At 40.4% G+C, this 18,612-nt stretch overlaps 1 protein-coding gene across 1 annotated transcript; it reads right to left on the bottom strand.

The window, feature by feature from the left end:
- Positions 1–292: 292 nt before the first annotated feature.
- On the bottom strand, positions 293–1,738 carry LOC109210804. The gene is made up of 3 exons (XM_019374275.1): positions 1,258–1,738; positions 947–1,191; positions 293–859 (listed from the first exon to the last, which is right to left on the bottom strand). The coding sequence occupies exons 1-3, from the start codon at positions 1,736–1,738 to the stop codon at positions 293–295; spliced, it is 1,293 nt and encodes a 430-aa protein (XP_019229820.1).
- Positions 1,739–18,612: the final 16,874 nt, after the last annotated feature.

Genomic DNA, 18,612 nt, shown 5'->3' on the forward strand with positions numbered 1-18,612 from the left:
TCACATTCACCACTTCATTCTTGGTAGTTTTCTTCTTGGTGATCAAGTCTTTCAAGTACTTAGCAAAACCCGGTATCTCTTGAAATGCTTCCACAAATGGAATATTCACCGATAATTGCTTGAGAATGTCATAGAACTTCTCGAGTTTGCTATCATCAACCTTCCTAGCAAGTCTTTGAGGAAAAGGAGGAGGAGGTCTAGGAATTGGTTCGAGAGTTTTTGGTGTCTCTTTCACCTTTTCCTTAACCTCTTCCTGGTTCACTTCTTGAATTTTCACCTCTTCTGGGACTTTTTAAGCTTCAACAACAATTGGCACCTCAACTTGTGCCTCAACTTCTAGTTCGGAATCTTCCACTTCGACCACTTGTTCAATCTCTCGTTGAAGTATTTTCCCACTTCGAGTTGTGATAGCCATATAATGAGAAGTTGTACTGCTCCCACTACCTTTTGGGTTTGCAATTGTGTCACTTGGGAGTGTGCCCTTTTGCTTCGGACTTTTCTCTCTTGAGAGATCTCTCATTTGCATCTCTAAATTTTGAATAGATGCAGTATAAGAACCCATAAGCTCGGTCATATTCCCCATTGAAGTGTCGGATCTTTCTTTATTTTGCAATACTCGTTCAAGCATGTTTTCCAACTTGGAATCACTTGAAAAACCTTCATTCCAATGCGGAGAGTTGGAATATTTCCCCTTTGGTGGAACATAGGGTTTTGAACTCCGAGTGGAAAAGTTTTTGTTGTTGTTACTCCAATTCCCTTGATTTGAACTACCTTGGTCATTTCGCCACTGTTGGTTGCATTGCCCTTGCGGGTTAGGCCTCCATTGGTTTTGTTGTCCTGAAACTTGGTAGGGTTTCCTCTGATAACCTCCTTGAGAGTTTTTGACATAATTTGCTTCCTCTTAATCCTCATTTGATGTGTGTTGAACATCTTCTACCACGTTTACCTTTTTTATTTGGCTTTCAGTGAACATCTTCGTCAACACATTGACGTTGGTGGCAAGACCGGCAATTACTTGATCTCTTTCTTGGTTCTCCTTAATCATGTTGGTCAAGGAAGGAATACCATATACAATTCCACCCGTGGTGTCCTCTGAGTGCCAAGCTTGGTTATGTATTGCCATTTTGTCAAGGATTTGTGTGATCCTCGCAAATGTTTCATCCATAAAAGATCCATCAGCTGCATTTTTGGCTGTAGATTGATTTATAGGATCCTATCCCATGTAAAATTTCTCCAACAAGATAGTATCCAAAAAACCATGATTCGGTGGCCTCACTAAATATAGCTTGAATCGATCCCAAGCCTCATGTAGGTGTTCTCCCGGTAATTGCTTGAAAAAGAAAATTTTATCCCGGAGCTCAGACTTCTTGCTTTGCGGGAACCATTTAGCTAGGAACGCTTGGACGAGTTCAGGCCAAGAATGACTGGAATTTGGTGGTAGATTTTGGATCCATTTCCTTGCCTCTCCATCCAGTGAATACTTGAACACTCTTAGCCTTAGAGCATCATCTGAGACGTTATTCTGCTTGTGCATTGCACACACACCCAAGAAGTTTCTGAAATATTGTGTCGGATCATCGGTGGAATTTCTGAAAAACCCCTTTGCTTTGAGCATTAGGATAAGACCGTGTTCCACCTTGAAGGTAGCAACATCAACCCTTGGAGGGACAATAGCATTTGTATCCTCAATATACTCATCTATATCCACAAAAGGGTTCTCTTCATCGTACTCGGCCATGTTTACGTAATAAAGCCAAGCAAAGCAAGCAGAGTGTGATGGAGTAGAAGAAGACGTAAAGTAAAGCACACACTAAATAGTAATTTCAAAACCGTATTCCCCGGCAATGACGCCAAAATTTGATACGCTCAAATTACACATAAACCAATAGTGTAAGGCGGTCGGTGTCAAATATAATAACCCAATAAGGTTGGGGTCGAATCCCACAGGGAATAGGTGTGAAAAGGTTACTTGAATAATGTGAAACTTGATTTAAGTCATAACTCTACTCCTTAAGCTTAAAAAGAGAATGATACAATTGTGAATTAACAAGATACAGAGTGGGAGTAGCCTCCGTGGAGGACAAGATGCAAAAATCGAGGCTGAGATGGTTCGGACATGTTAAGAGAAGAAGCATTGATGCTCCTGTTAGGAGGTGTGAGAGGTTGGCCATGGAGTGTTTGAGAAGAGGTCGAGGTAGGCCTAAGAAGTACTGGGGAGAGGTGATTAGACAGGACATGGCGTTGCTTCAGCTCACTGAGAACATGACCCTGGATATGAGGGTGTGGAGGTCGAGGCTTAAGGTAGAAGGTTAGTGGGTAGTTTTTAGTTGTTCACCGATAGTCTTAGTAGCACGAATATCCCTTCATATTCTTAGATTTTTAGTAAGTTATGTGGTTCTGTTCGCCTCAGGTATTGTATTCCCTATTGCTATTATTTGGTATTACTTATCCTTTATCTCTCCCTTTTTCTTTTCTCTTCCTTCTTTCTCCTTCCTTGCTTTCCTCTTCTTCTTCTTACCCTTCCTGAGCCGAGGGTCTATTTGAAACATTCTCTCTACTTGCATTAGGTAAGGGTAAGGTCTGCGTATAGACTACCCTCCCCAGACCCCACCTGTTGGGAACATACTGGGTTTGTTATTGTTGTTGTTGTAATGTAATTAATTTGATTAAGGAAACCAAGGTTGTGTTCCCATCAACGAAATATAATTTTATCGGTGTTAATATGATATATTTCAAATGGAAGGTCCTTTGATATGCAAATGGTTTCTAAATGACTACCCAATATTTTCCAATAATTGGGTAGTATTTTCTCTTTATGATTTTCCCAAATATAAATGAGTTGCAATTAAGATGCCAAGTAGAACCCACTTATTCCTAAGTGATTCTATTAAACAAGGTTTAAATCCTTGAGTTCTTGATATTCACTTCTACCAAACACTAACCCACTTTTCCAAGTAAAGATAGAGTAAAATGGAATGAGTCAACGTTTACAACCACTAACAATAAATAAAGCATAAGAAATGAATAAATATCAACCAACCATTATATATATATATATATATATATATATATATATATATATTAAAAACCCATTAACATTACACCCATTTAGGGTCCACAACCTTAGTATTTAAAACTTGCTACTCATACTAGACTACAAAAACAAAACAATAGATAAAGTCATAAAGCTTATAAAGGTACAAGTTCTCTCTTCGAAAGCTTCCAAAATAATGGTGTATTGAATGCCTTCAATGTGTCTCTTTTTCAGACTCAATGACCCACAAAAACCCAAGTAAATCTATTTATAGTGGACTAAAAGTCGGGGTCAAGATTGGACAAAATTGCCCCTACAGAGCCCTTCTGCTTCCGCATACTGGTCGCAGACCATGTATGCGGTTAGCATAATTGAAACAGACGTCGCATAATTGCAGGTCTTGAAGCCTAGTTCTCCATCGTATTCCGGTTCTGCGGTCCGCATAGCAATTATGCGACCGCAGACTTCATCCCAAAAGTGTTAAGCCAAATTTCCAGTTGCAATTGTACGGTAATTATGTGGTTCGCATAAGTGTTATGCGACCGCATATGAGACCGCATAATATTCTCTTCAGTGCCCAAAAGAACTGCTTCGGTCTGTAGTGGGTTTGCGGTCCGCACATCACTTCTGCGGTCGCAGACCTGCCTCAGTTATGCCCTTTTATGGATTTTTGACTTCTTTTCCATATTTTTGGTTCTTCAAGTCTCATGCACTACCAAACACAAAAACTTCATAAGAATTAACTAAAAATGCTTTGAAAGACGAACTAAAGTTTATGTAATTCGTATCAGAATTGCCGAAATTCTACGGCTAAGGAAACCAAGGTCGTGTCCCCATCAATGAAATGTAATGCTATCGGTGTAAATATGACATATTTCTAATGGAAGGTCCTTGGATATGCAAATGGTTTCTAAATGACTACCCAATATTTTTCAAGAGTTGGATAGTATTTTCTTTTTATGATTTTCCCAAATATAAAAGAGTTGTAGTTAAGAATAACCAATTTATGCCAAGCAGAACCCACTTATTCTTAAGCAATTCTATTAAACAAGGTTTAAAGCCTTGAGTTTTTGCTATTCACTTATACCAAACCCTAACCCACTTTTCCAAGTAAAGATAGTAAAATGGAATGAGTCAATGTTTTGCAACCACCAACAATAGATAAAGCATAAGAAATGAATAAATATTAACCAACCATTATATATAAATATATATATATATATATATATATATATATATATATATATATATATATATATATATATATATATATATATATATACACNAAATATTAACCAACCATTATATATATATTCAATGTTAAGCACTCATTTAGGGTCCAACACCTTAGTATTTAAAATTAGCTACTCATACTAGAATACAAAAACAAAGCAATAAATAAAGTCATAAAGATTAAAAAGGTACAAGATTCTCTCTTCAAAAGCTTCCAAAATAATGGTGTATTGAATGCCTTCAATGTGGTCTCTTTTTAAAACTCAATGACCCACAAAACCCTAGTAAATTTATTTATAGTGGACTAAAAGTCGGGGTCAAGATTGGACAAAATTGCCCCTGCAGAGCCCTTCTACGACCGCATAATGAAGGCTTTTTTCGCTTGTTCGTCAAGCTTTCGAGCAGCTCTTTCAACTGCCACCTAATCCCTCAACATGCTCAAAAACCGAGAGCCGTCCAGGGACTGGACGGCCGGAGGGAGCTTGCTTATAGAAAGAAGATAGGCCGGTCATAGAAAAACAAGGTGCAACGGGCTCTCCGCTCCTAGTCACTAAGAAGTGCTATTCTATCCTCATGCTTTTCTATTGGTCCTTGAATTTACACGCTTCCAGAATTTACAACTACAGCAAAATGCATTCTACTGAGCCAAGGAAGATGAGTGCCTATAGGAGCGTCAATAGCCTCTTCAATTCATGATATAATGTCGCAGCTTTTATTTGCCTCAACTTCACCAACATATGAAAATCAAATGGTGATGCGGAATTGAAAAAATCTTAGACTGGTTACAACCAAGTGCAACCCAGGTTCACAAATGAGATCACTTCTATAAAAGTTCTCTATGTCAAAATAACCAGATCAGAACATCCAAATTTGGCCCTGTGAAGCTTGTATCTGGTACTCGCTAGAACTTGGTGAAATACATGCAACACTATCTTCTCTTCAGTGCCCAAAAGAACTGCTTCAGTCTGTGGTGGGTTTGCGGTCCGCACATCACTTTTGCGGTCGCAGACCTGCTGCATTTCTGCCCTTTTATTGATTTTTGACTTCCTTAAGACGAAAACGAAAGTAAAAAGGTGCTAATAAGTAGTCAAAATCCGCACTTATCAACTCCCCCAAACTTAAGCTTTTGCTTGTCCTCAAGCAATTAAAGTAATTCCCACCTCCACAAGTTAAGCGCTATTCTAGCTAATCTAAGGTGCATTAAACACACATCAATTGGGACCAACAATTACCCACAACACTTATAAATTATCAACAAGGCAATGATTTGAGGTTTAAGCACCAATAGTTCTAATGTAACACTTGAGCATCAAGAGTTGGCTTTATTCACCAAGGAAGCTCGCTCTTTCATGTTGGTCATTTTGGATCCCAAACTCCTCCTCTACTCTCTGTTAGCATATCTCACTTAAGAATGTAGCACTCAATTCAAGGATTTGTGAAAAATTCGCTTATCTCTCTCAAAAGAATGTCACAAGTACAACTCTAAGTACCATATGCTTTCCCCTCATGTAAATCACCACTAATGTAAGTTCACTCGACTTGAAATCACATAGGGCTTTTTAGAAATGTAATGAAGGTTTTTGGACTAAAGTAGGAAATGTTGGAATAGAACGCGTTCATGTTTCCTTAAGCACTCCATTTTCTCTTTTTGGCTCATGCTTTGCCGAATTTTTGAGGCATTTCTTTTTCCTTAGGGGAACTAGATAGACTTAACATCACTCTTTCTTGGTCATGATATTTATTTTCTCCTTCTTTGTTTTCTCCATGCTTTGCATCATTGCTTTTCTTTGAATCCCCTCAAGTCTTCACTTTATTCACTTCCTCTTTGCATTTTTCTTTTGTTCTTTCTTTCTTTTTCTTTGCCTTCCCTTTTTTTTCATTTCTTTTCTCTTTTTGTACATTGATACCACTTTCAAACTCCTCGTCTCTCTACCAAACTTATGTTTTAGCCAATTGTTTCTCAAGAGTGTTAAGGAAAGCTCGGGTGACAAGAGAGGGTCACCACAAAATGGGTAAAGGCTTGTAACATGGTTATCGAATGAGAAAGGTTTTAGGCTCAAAGGGGTTGACTAGGGAAAACAACATTGGTAGGCTATAAAAAATTTCAAAACGGGTCAAGGAGAGCCTGCAATCACTTCTCAAGCCAAGCAAAACTTAGAATTTCGCCTAGAAACACATTCAGGGCAAGTTCTAGACTATTCGCACGGGTACTTGGACTTGCAACAAAAACCTCACCTCTAGATTGAATAGATTCGAGGGCCCACAACAACCATATTCTAGATTGAATATCACTATGGTTCAACTAAAATAGCTGATAATTGCTTAAGTCAACATAAGAGTCAAAAGGTCACTAACTAGAGCTAATTCCTGCCAACAACTTATTTTTAATCATAAGCCCGTTGTTAAGTGTGTTGGTATCAAGTGAAGCATGCTTGATTCTTCTAGTTTTACTCAATTAGGTCATCTTATTCATTCTTACTACTATTCTTACCTAAGCATAAAAAACGGGCTCAATCCCTTAAGAAGGTTGTCACGCCATCCATCGTTGGGAAGAGTCACCCGGTTCACACAAAAATCACCTTCGGAAAGAACCGTGGCATTAAGGAAATCAAATGCTTATTGATCACTTAAACATGAAAAGAAATACTAAATTAAAAAGAAGCTATTAAAGTAACTAAAAAGCTATTAGACTAAACATTGACTACTAAGAAAACAAAATAAAGAAGCTATAAAGTAAACTACTAAAAGCATAAATGAATATACAAGATGAGAGAGGAAGAAAGAAAATATATACATCGATAGAGAGCGAGAAGAATATGCTCATAAATAAAAAGGAAAGGAAAATGTTATCGGTTATTACAGGCCAATGTCAAATTCCATAAAATCAAATAAACTCCACCTCCCCGAATAAGAATAAGCATTGTTACCAATGCTTAAAAAATAAAAACAAGGAAGGGAAAGAGTAGAGAGGACTCCGTATGTAGTCTTGGACATCTCTGTGTCCATAGCAACGTCACCACCCTCAGGCTCCTCAAACTGGATCTCATCATCCTCTGCTCGGGAAGTATTTGGGTTGGCGAACATCTGTCGCACCGCCTCAGCAGTGTAGGCAGTGAGGTCTGGCTCCTCAGACTGGCCAACTGGTGCCACTGATGATGATGGTGCTGTTGGGTCTGCTGGTGCTGCTGGTGATGCTCGAGCTGTCTCCATCAGCAAATCAAATGGGATGTCCCCAGTGGTTGCTATCTTGGTCACCTCTTGTGTCAACCTCTTTCAATTGATTTCTTCAAGGCCTGGGATTTCCTCATCTTCTTCATCTGCTTCCAAAGCTCCTCAATTGATGTACCATGTGCCACCGAGGTGTCCATGATGGTCTTCTGGTTCTCCAGAATCTTCTTCAAAGTGTCCTCCACTGTCGGAGGAATTTGGGGAGCGGGGGTAGATGTCTAAGCTGCAACATCACTGGATAGGTCAGACATCTTTTCAGTAGCTATCTGCATCCAGTTGTTGAGACTCGCCAATGTCGGAGAAACTCGCAATGCCGAAAGTGGATAAGTAGAAGATGAAGGAACTGATGCTGATGGCCCTGAGGATGAAGGTGGAGTTCTGACAGCTGTACTGCTAGAAGGCGTGGCTGCTGAATCTGCAACTACCACCGACGGCTCATCAGGCTGGCCTACAGTAGTAGTCGACTTACCCTTGTTCATCAGGTTCCTTGGGTCCTTCGAAGAGTAACATGTGAAGGGCTTTCTTTGCTCGAACCTTTGTGTCAAATGACTTTGACTCCACCCACTTATCCGTAAGATACTCCGTGATGGTGTTGGGATACGGGTAAGAGCTATCACCCTGCCTACCAACCAATGACTTGTTGACCAATATAATGGCACCCACATTGAATAGGGTACTCGGCCATGATAGAGGCTACAAGAGCTGCCCTCGGGATTGGTAGATTGTTCTCGTTCTGGCTTGGGTCTATTCTACTGCACAAAAAGGCGCCCTTTTGCTTCAAAGTTGAGGGTGTTCCGCTGAATAGGAACCCTTGTTGCAATCCATGGTGGTGGTGGTCCTGGAGCAGCCAAAATCTCGGTTAGCCATGGGCGAGCTGCATCACCCACTTCAAACTTCTCCAAGTACTGCTCCGACTCCACATCCTCGAGCCCCAAATAAGTGTTCAGTGAGGTTTGATCAAATTTGACTTTTAGTTTTAACACTTTAGTCACCTTAGTCCCCTTCTTGATATGCGCCACATTGGCATAGAAATCCCGGACTAAGTGCTCCTTGGTATCTACCATGCTTTGGGTGAACAATGTCCACCCTTTTCTTTCCCAAAACTGTCTTTCCACATTCGGGTTGTACCTATCCAAGTACTTTAAAACAAATTGATGCTCAAGTGTGAGCTATCTCTGAGGCCACCACTCTCGGAACCTGTTAAATGCAGTCAGGCTCACAAATCTATTTTCCCAGACTTCTTTCTTCTTCGACATCTCAAGGCCGGCAACTTGAGTATCACCCCCTCGACCGTCGTCCAAAATATCATCAGCATCATCATCATCATCATCAATTGTAACTGGTGCCGCGAGGGCATGAGTAGATGAGGGCTATGAACCCTCACTGTCATCTTCCAAACCCTCAGAAGTACTTGCTGAGGTGGAAGGTTCATCACGGAGCTGGAATTTCTCCTGAAGTTGTTGTGGCTGAGATTGGGCATCCAGATGCTCTCCCATAGAGTTGCCCTCTCATGCTTCCTTGGAAGGGACATACGAACTTGATTCAGATGGCTCTGTAGCCCTACCTCTACCGTTGGTTGCCTTTTTGGATATCACTCTTTGCACGGAGTGTGGTAGGGTGCCTCGGCCTCGAGAGGGTTCACCCCTCCCTTTGGATATATCATCTCGTCCCCTTGATCTAACCATTGTCTGCAACAAAAAGCAATAACAATCAGTTATAGTTAAAGTTCAGAGTATCAGATAGTTGCAGATAAAATAGTATGCAGGATGGGGGAAGTGCGGCCCACACATTTTTGAGTTCAATCGCAGATGGGTTTGTGCGGACCGCACAATTTTGAAGTGGCTGCAGTGGTCATTCTGCGGTCCACATAATCTCATGTGCGATCGCACACTAGAAATGCGGACCGCACAATTTTGAGTGTTTCCCAAACTACAAGCTTATAACATATTAACTCTCTAAAGTCAGAGAATCTGCGGCGGCACACACTTTTCTGCATCCGCGGTTCAATTTCTGTGGACCGCACAATTTTGAGTGTGGTCCGCACAATCAATGCACGAAAATTGGCCTAGCCTAATGATCTATGGACCGCAGAATTTCTTGTGCGGCCGCCCAATTCAAAAACACACGGCAGTTAACTTAGGGCTTTTTCATTAAAGCACAAATTTTACATGGTATTGACAATATTGTCATGATAGACAGTTTACCCATTCCCCAATTAGCAAATAGGAAGTTACCCACACAATTTTAACTACACATGATGATGAATTTGACATTAGGCCTCAAAATAACCAAACTAACTATGAACAAAAATTAAGACAATTAAAAATCTAAAGATGGATTGAGCATACCAGTAATGTAGTGATACAAAAAAGAATCAAAGAGGATGAAATGAGTATGAGATGTTTGAAACATTTGAGTGCACTGTGCTTGCCTTAGTGTCAAATGTTCAGTGAGTGTAAAGTTTGAACAGTTGTGAGGAGGAACTATTTATAGGTGGCCGGTTAGGGAAAGGATTCATGAGTTGAGTGCAATCACACAATTTTGTGTGCGGGCCTGTTACCACTTTTACCCATTGTCGATCTGCGGTCCGCACATTAGCGGGTGAGGCTGCAGAATTTGGTGTAACATCCCGCATATTCGTACGTTACACCATACTTGGTGAGTAAGGTATTGTTACACCCCATATTTTCATACGTGGAAGTACGACATAAATGAATTGATGGAAGCTCGGAAAATGAGATGTTACATCCCGCATATTCGTACGTTAAAGTTTCGTTGTAAGTTAATCGACGTAAGTTTAGGAATGAGATTATTTGGAGATTATAAATATTATGCTATTTCAAGCAAGTGATAAGTAAATTCGTGAAGATGAGAGGGTAAGTACATCGATGAGAATGAATTTCGTCGAAGTTTGGCATTTCGAGATAAAATACGGTACGGATTATAAATACCCGGTATTTATGGACTAGTACCATGCAAGGTACCATATGACCACGGTAGTATAATGTATAAAGTGTATTAAAAATAAGTAGAATATTAAGTAATTTGAGACAATTTTTAATTATGCGGATAATATGTTAATTACTGGGTAGCGGGATATTACCTAGTTAATTAATTAATTATTTGTTGGATAAGATTAAACAACCATGTGGAAGCAAGCCACATACCTGTACATATGACTCTTAGTCATTATAGGGTATGTGGCAAACTAATGTATTAACTACAAGCACTACCTGATCCTACGTGTAAAAAGACATAAAAGTTGGCAAACGTAGTTAAATGTTAAAACACTACAAAATGTGTTAAATGTATTAAAGGTAAGACACTATAAAACATTTCATTTCTAAGGCGTTACAGAAGGAGGAAAACGTTATGTACTCTTAAAATCTCTTTCAAACTTCATTCTCAAAGACATTGAGATCAGATCCTACAAGTTTCAACTGTTCCAACAAGATTTAGCAACGTAAAATTTTGCGGTTCTAAGGAAGTACGGTGTACTTCAAGAACAACATACGGATTTTCCCCTACTCCAGGTATATTAACGAGTATATTAAGGCTAAACTCTTCCTTCATTTTGGGCCATGACCCCGTAATTACATGAGTTTGATAACGATACATCATGCTATCCATTTAATGTTGTACAAGACATATAAGACAATGTTCACTTTAGTTTGTCATGACATCCCTACAACTTCTTGGCTCTTTAGAAGAGGGCATGACGAATGTCTAATCCAACTTTATTGACTAGTTCTGGGTTATGAATGATTAATTGCCTCTTTGCATCACCTTATGAGACCAATAAATCCATTAACTTGGCTTCTGAGGTTAAGGGAAGGTTCAGTACTAGCAGCGGCTTAGGGTAAAGGGAAGCTTCTTCAGATGCCACTAACATAATTAGAGAGGTTATTATACATATTATCTAATCAATCAGATCTTTAAACTAATTAAAATATTACTTGTAGTTCTTACGGGTTAGGTAGTTGGTGAGTAATTAATTCAATGAAACTATAGGAGATAATAATGTGTTGTAAGCGTCAGCATTAATAATAAGTAAAGTAGAGGCATAGAGAAAAATTAATATCCCGGAATTTACGTATATTTTCCTAGTCTTGTAAATTACAATATTTCCCTTATCGAGACTACATACTCGATTGAGTATTTCCTTCTTCCAGTCAAGAGAGCAGAGAGTCTATATATACAGTATTACATTATTTCATTACCATCGAGCTATAATCGATGGGCAGGCCCCTATTGGGAAACCTCTGATCGGATGGTAAGTTACATATTGAGCCTACTGTGGCCGTGCGCCTATGAGCGAGCCCAGTTGGTAAAGATACAGAGCCTAGTATGGCCGAGCGCCTATGAGCGAGCCTACTACGGCAGAGCAGTTATATATATGTACCGAGCCTTATAGGGACGGACAGCTATTTTACTTACTATGTTGAGAGAGTTGAGTCAGTATCAACAGGTAAGCATATCTTCAGATTATCTTTGACTTTCAGCTACTTGCAGTTATTACATTATCAGTTCAGTTTCAGCTTTAAGTATATTGCCTTACATACTCGATACATTATTTTTGTACTGACGACCCTTTTCTGGGGGCGCTACATTTCATGCGTGCAGGTCAGATAGACAGACGGGTAGACCTCGTCATTAAGTGTTGCCCGAGTTGAGCCTGATCGGTAAGCTCCATGCCTTTCGGAGTCACCGGGTCTAGAGCTTTTATGTATATCTTTGTGTACATATGTATATATGTTATGAGTAGGTCAGGAGCTGTTCAGATCACAGTATATCCACCAGGTAGAGGCTTGTAGACATATCATGTCAACTAGTGTAATATGTTGTAGGCCTTCTATGTATATTTGGTTGGTTTGTCAGGTGCAATAATTATGACGGCCTTGTCGGTCAAGCTTTATATTGGTATTTAGTCAGCATTCGCTGTTGTCTTGCAATGTGGCCCATGGCCAAAGTATGACATCATATATTCAGAGTCCCTTAGTTGCAACTTGGTACGCAAGGATAGGTGAGGCACTAGGTGCCGGTCTCACCCCAGGTTCGGGGTGTGATAGGTATCGAGAGGTTTGTTGCAAAAATGCGAATCCTCGTCACTTATGATAGCCCTTGGAGTACCAAATCTTGTAAAGATGTTCTTCTTCAAAAATGCCAACCACAATTCTCGCTTCATTGTTGGGCATAGCAACAGACTCAACCCATTTGGACACATAATCAACCGCGTCCAAGATGTAGGTGTTTCCACAAGAGCTCACAAAAAGACCCATGAAGTCAATACCCCACACATCAAAATATCAATCTCCAAGATGGTGGTTAGGGGAATTTCATTTTTCTTTGAGATTCCACCGTCCCTTTGACATTCATCACAACACTTGACAAGTACACTTGCATCCTTGTAGAGAGTGGGCCAATAGAAACTGCTACTTAACACTTTGGCCGCCGTTCTTGCACCACCATGGTGACCACCATAAGGCGAAGAATGACAAGCCCCAACAATTTCAATTTGTTCCTCCTCCAGTACACATCTTCTAATAATTCCATCCATACAAATTTGGAAAAAATTAAAGTATATCCCAATAGTAGTCTTGACAGTCCGTTTGAGCTTCTTCCTTTGGTTTGAAGAGAACTCAACCGGAATGATACCACTCACAAGATAGTTAGCTAGATCCGCAAACCAAGGCACCTGTTTCGAAAATAGCTAAGAGTTGCTCATCCGAGAAGGAGTTATTGATTTCGAGGCCATCGTGCGCCCTCCCCTCCTCCTCCAAACGAGACAAGTGGTCCGTCACTTGGTTTTCACTTCCTTTTCGATCTTGGATGTCTATATCAAACTCTTGCAACAAAAGTACCCATCTCATAAAACGGGCTCTGGAATCTTTCTTGCTCATAAGATAGCGAAGTGCCGCATGATCCGTATGAACAATCACTTTTGCACCCATCAAGTACGGGCAAAACTTCTCAATAGAAAATACAATGGCAAGGAGCTCTTTTTCCGTAATGGTGTAGTTGAATTGGGCACTATTCATGGTCTTTCTTGCATAAAACCGGATGAAAGATCTTGTTGATACGTCGCCCCAAAACAGCCCCTACCGCTACATCACTTGCATCGCACATAAGCTTAAAAAAAACACTCCAATTCGGAGCGGTGATGATGGAGTAGTAGTCAACATGATCTTTAGCAACTCAAAGGCTCTCATGCAATCATCATTGAAATGAACTTGGCATATTTCTCCAAAATCTTGCACACCGGGTTTACCACTTTAGAGAAATCCTTGATGAAACGCTGGTAAAATCCCGCATGGCCTAAGATACTCTGCACGCCTTTGACTGAAGTTGGAGGTGGGAGTTTAGAAAGCACCTCAATCTTTGCCTTGTCGACTTCAATGCCATTCTTTAAAATCTTGTGGCCAGGGACAAGGCCTTCCTCAACCATGAAATGACAATTCTCCCAATTGAGTACTAAGTTCGTTCTTCACATCTTGCCAACACCTTGTCGGAGTTTGCTAAACAATCATCAAAAGAATTTCCGACCATCGAAAAGTCATACATGAAGACTTCAAGGAAATCCTCCACCATGTCCATGAAGATAGCCATCATACACCTTTGAAAACTCGCCGGTGCATTGCACAACCCAAATGGAATCCGCGAGAATGCGGAAGTACCATAAGGACATGTGAAAGTAGTTTTCTCTTGATCCTCCGGAGCAATAAGAATTTGATTGTAGCCGGAATATCCATCAAGGAAACAATAGAAAGCACGGCCAGCCAATCTATCAAGCATTTGATCTAGGAAAGGAAGTGGGAAATGATCCTTCCTTGTGACTTTGTTGAGCTTGCGATAGTCCATATACACTCTCCAGCCGGTCATCGTTCTTGTAGGATTCAATTCGTTCTTGTCATTGGTAACCACCGTCATGCCTCCTTTCTTTGGACACATTGAACCGGAGAAGTCCACGAACTATCGAAAATCGAGTAAACAACCCCGACATCTAACCACTTGATGATCTCCTTCTTGACAACCTCTTGCATGGCTTCATTGAGTCTCCTTTGATTTTTAATGGATGGTTTGGCACCTTCCTCCAAATAATCTTATGCATGCAAAATGCGGGGCTTATCCTCCGAATATCCGCCAAAATCCATCCAATAGCTTTCTTACTCTTTTGTAGCACCGCCAATGTGGAATCTACCTGCACATTAGTCAAACAAGAGGAAAGAATAACTGGTAAACTAGAAGAAGGGCCAAGAAATTCATACCGAAGATGTGGAGGCAATAGCTTCAACTCCAAGACGGGAGGCTCCTCAATTGAAGGTTTTGTTGGAGGGGTGGTTCTATTCTCAAGATCCAAGGACAATTTGCGGGGCTCATAAGTGTACGACCATATCCCTTGCAAAGAGTTCACACATTCCACGTAACCCTCCATTTCTTCATCATCACAATTGAGCAATACGGCCTCCAAATTATCATCAACATTCATCACGATACTTGTTTCATCAATGATCACATCAGTCACCAAGTCCATGAAAGAGCACACCTCATTGCTATTGGGTTGCCTCATAGACTTGCACACATGGAAAACCACCTTTTCATCACCAATCTGGAATGTAAGTTCTCCGGCATGCACATCGACTAGAGCCTTCCCCGTAGCAAGGAAAGGTCTAACAAGAATGATTGGTACCTCATAATCAAACTCACAATCAAGAATAACGAAATCCGCCGGGAGAATGAATTTATTAACACGAACCAAAACATCATCAATTATACCCAACTGTCTCTTCATAGTACGATCCCCCATTTGTAATATCATAGATATGGGTCTTGGTTACCCAATTCCCGATGTCTTAAAAACCGAATAGGGGATCAATTTATACTTGCCCGAAGATCACAAAGAGCTTTTGCAAAGTCGGCACATCTAGTGGTACAAGGGATAGTGAAAGCACCGGGATCATCTAATCTGGGAGCCATTGAGTGCACAATTGCACTCACTTGATGAGTCATCATTATAGTTTCACAATTCATCGACGTCTTCTTTGTCACGAAGTCTTTCATGAACTATGCATAACCCGACATTTTCTCCAAAGCCTCAACCAATGACACATTAATAGATAGACTTTTCATCATGTCAATGAACTCTTTGAATTAGTTCTCGCCATTTTGCTTGGAAAGACTTTGAGGTTATGGAGGAGGAGGCCTTGGCATTGGTGCCTTAGCCTTTGGCACTACCGGTTTCGGTATGTCATCAATGTGCTCCCTAGACGGGTTCACTTCTTCAGTCTCCTCCACATTGTCATCAATATCGATCCTCACTTCATCATTTGCGTGCAACTCATTGTTTGGAATCTCATCTTCATGTACTACTTGCTCATCATCCACAATTTTCCTTTGACTTGAGGTGGTTGCATCCCCACCTTTTCCAATCCTTGTAGTAACGCTCATGGCATGTCCCGTGTTGTTCCCACTCTTTGGGTTCACCACCGTCTCACTTGGTAGTTCTCCCTTAGGACGAGTGCTTTAAGCTTGCGAGATTTGCCCCAATTGAACTTCCAAATTACGAATTGAAGTGTTGTGTGAGGCTAGTTGAGCATCGGAATCGGCATTCTTCTCCATCATTTGTTTGAACATGTTCTCAATTCGTCCCATCTCATTGTCGGAAGAGCTTGGACCATGGGAAGGATAAGGAGGCAGGTTACTTGGTTGTTGATTCATCGGGGGCCTTCAAAAACCCCAACCCCGATTGCCTTGGTTATTATTCCATCCCCCTTATTGCCTCCCCAATATCCTTGACTATTGTCTTGGTTATTTTGACCATTCCAATTCCCTTGATTGTTTTTACTGTTCGAATCCCATTGTTTGTTACCACCATTCCAATTACCTTGATTACTAGAATTCCATTTCCCTTGATTACCATGAGGTCTCCATTTGTTGTTGACTCGGGCCTTGAGAATTATTTCTTTGCCCTTGGAAGTTGTTCACATATTGTACTTCCTCTTCATGTTCATTGTAAGATTCAACTTGATTAAACCCACTATCTTCTTGAATATAATGTTCCGCACGGTTTTGCACTTGAGGACCCTTTTGCCTTCTTTTGTTTACCATCATATTAACTCCCTCCATTGCATTGACTTACTTAGGACCTTGCACTTATTGAAGTTGAGCCTTGGCTAATTGATATAACGTGGTGGTCAACTCGGCAATTGCTTGCCTATGATCATGCAATTATTTATGTAGGTGCATCACATTTGGATCACCTTGAGGAACATTTGCTCTACTTTGCCATGCCGATGAAGTGTCACGACCCAGAATTTCCACCTTCAGGACAGTGATGGTGTCTAATATTTCACTTGCTAGGAAAGCCAACCTTACAGGATTCATAAAAACAACTTTAGTCATTTTAATAACAGTAACAATTGTGCTAGGGCCAGTACCAAAATCTGCACAAGAAGTGCAGAGTATAGTATTAGTACAACCGACCCCATGTACTCGTAAGTGTTGATCCTAACCTCGACGATGTAGTGACGAGGCTATGACAAGACGCCTACATAATAAACCTGTGAAATTAATAGTATATGTACAAGATAACAACAAATAAAAGCTAGACAAGTAATATCGGGAGGGGGACATGCTAAAGGGGATACAAGAAACGATAGACACAGCTGAATGATAACCAGAACAGGCAATATACCTTTAACCCGTAAAAACAATTAAACACAATAAAGAAAAGTGCACGGCATCACCCTTCCTACTTTTACTCTCAACCTCGTAGTGAAACAATGAAGTTGCAGGGCATCACCCTTCGTGCTTTTACTCTCAACCTCACAATATAAATCAATAGATACGGCACGGCATCACTCTTCATGCATTAACTCTCATAACAAGTCACGGCATCACCCTTCGTGAATTAACACTTACAATATGGCACGGCATCACCCTTCGTGCATGTTATCTCCCTTACCATATAACGATGAACAAGTAACAACATGGAGATAGAATAACAATAACAAGCCTTACTTTAACAGTGGTTCCATAATACCGAATCTAAACTTTGAATCAATACTTAATTATCACCAAAAAAACCCCATAAACATGATAAGAACGATCAATTTAACAAATAACTAGTCTAAACATGGATAACGAGATCAAAGAAAGCAATAATTGCAAGAAATCAAGTCCCACCCGCATGCTTTAACCCGAAGACAACGTATAAGTACTCGTCACCTCACATATATTGTACCCAACATCTAAACATGTAGCAAATAGACAAACAAGTCTTATTCCCTTAAGTCAAGGTTAACCACGACACTTACCTCGCTCCAAAAGGTCCACTCAAAGCTCAATCACAGTTGTCTTTCAAACAATCCTCCGAACCAATAGAATCTAGCAAATTACCAACCAAACGATTCTAATGAAGCCTTAGGAACTACCCACAATTGCAAAGGATTCAATTTAGGCCATTATTGAAAAAGTCAACAAAGTCGACTCCCGTGCCCGCTTGGTCCAAACCCGAAATTTGGACCAAAACCCGATTACCCATTCACCCCCGAGCCTGGTTAAGTAATTTGTTTTGGAATGCGACCTCAATTTGAGGTTTAAATCCCCATTTACATAAATCCCTGATTCTACCCAAAACCCCAATTTCCACCATGAAAACACAAGATTTTTGGTTGAAATCTTAGGGAAAGTGGTGAAAGATTGAAAGAAACTAGTTTAAAATCACTTACCAATGATTTGGGGAAGAAAGGTTCATTGAAAAATCACCTCTAGGGTTTTCTTGTTTTAATAATTTGAAGAATGAGCGAAAATCCCGTCTAAGTCCCATTTGATCAATTGCAGATGTCGCATTAGCGACTTGGGGCTCGCAAATGCAAACCCCAAGAATGCTAAGAATCAATTGCAAATATGAAGACCTTCACATCTCTGCTTTCTTCGCAAATGCGAAGAATAGCTCGCAAATGCGAACCATGATATCCGCAAATGCGACCATTTGATCGCATTTGCGATCACTGCCTCCCCTTGTCTCACTTTGCAAATGTAGAGATTTGTTTGCAAATGCGAACTCTGGCCTCCCCGCAAATGCGAACTCTTGATCGCAAATGCGAACCAAGGTTGAC

Source organism: Nicotiana attenuata, unplaced genomic scaffold (assembly GCF_001879085.1).
Source record: "Nicotiana attenuata strain UT unplaced genomic scaffold, NIATTr2, whole genome shotgun sequence".
NCBI classification, from domain to species: domain Eukaryota; kingdom Viridiplantae; phylum Streptophyta; class Magnoliopsida; order Solanales; family Solanaceae; genus Nicotiana; species Nicotiana attenuata.

Coding starts and splice junctions, on each gene's coding strand:
- LOC109210804 (XM_019374275.1), bottom strand. CDS start 1,738: ATGGCCGAGTACGATGAAGAGAACCCTTTTGTGGATATAGATGAGTAT. Junction 1,192..1,257: donor AGTGAGGCCACCGAATCATG/GTTTTTTGGATA, acceptor ATCAATCTACAG/CCAAAAATGCAGCTGATGGA. Junction 860..946: donor CTGAAAGCCAAATAAAAAAG/GTAAACGTGGTA, acceptor GGAGGTTATCAG/AGGAAACCCTACCAAGTTTC.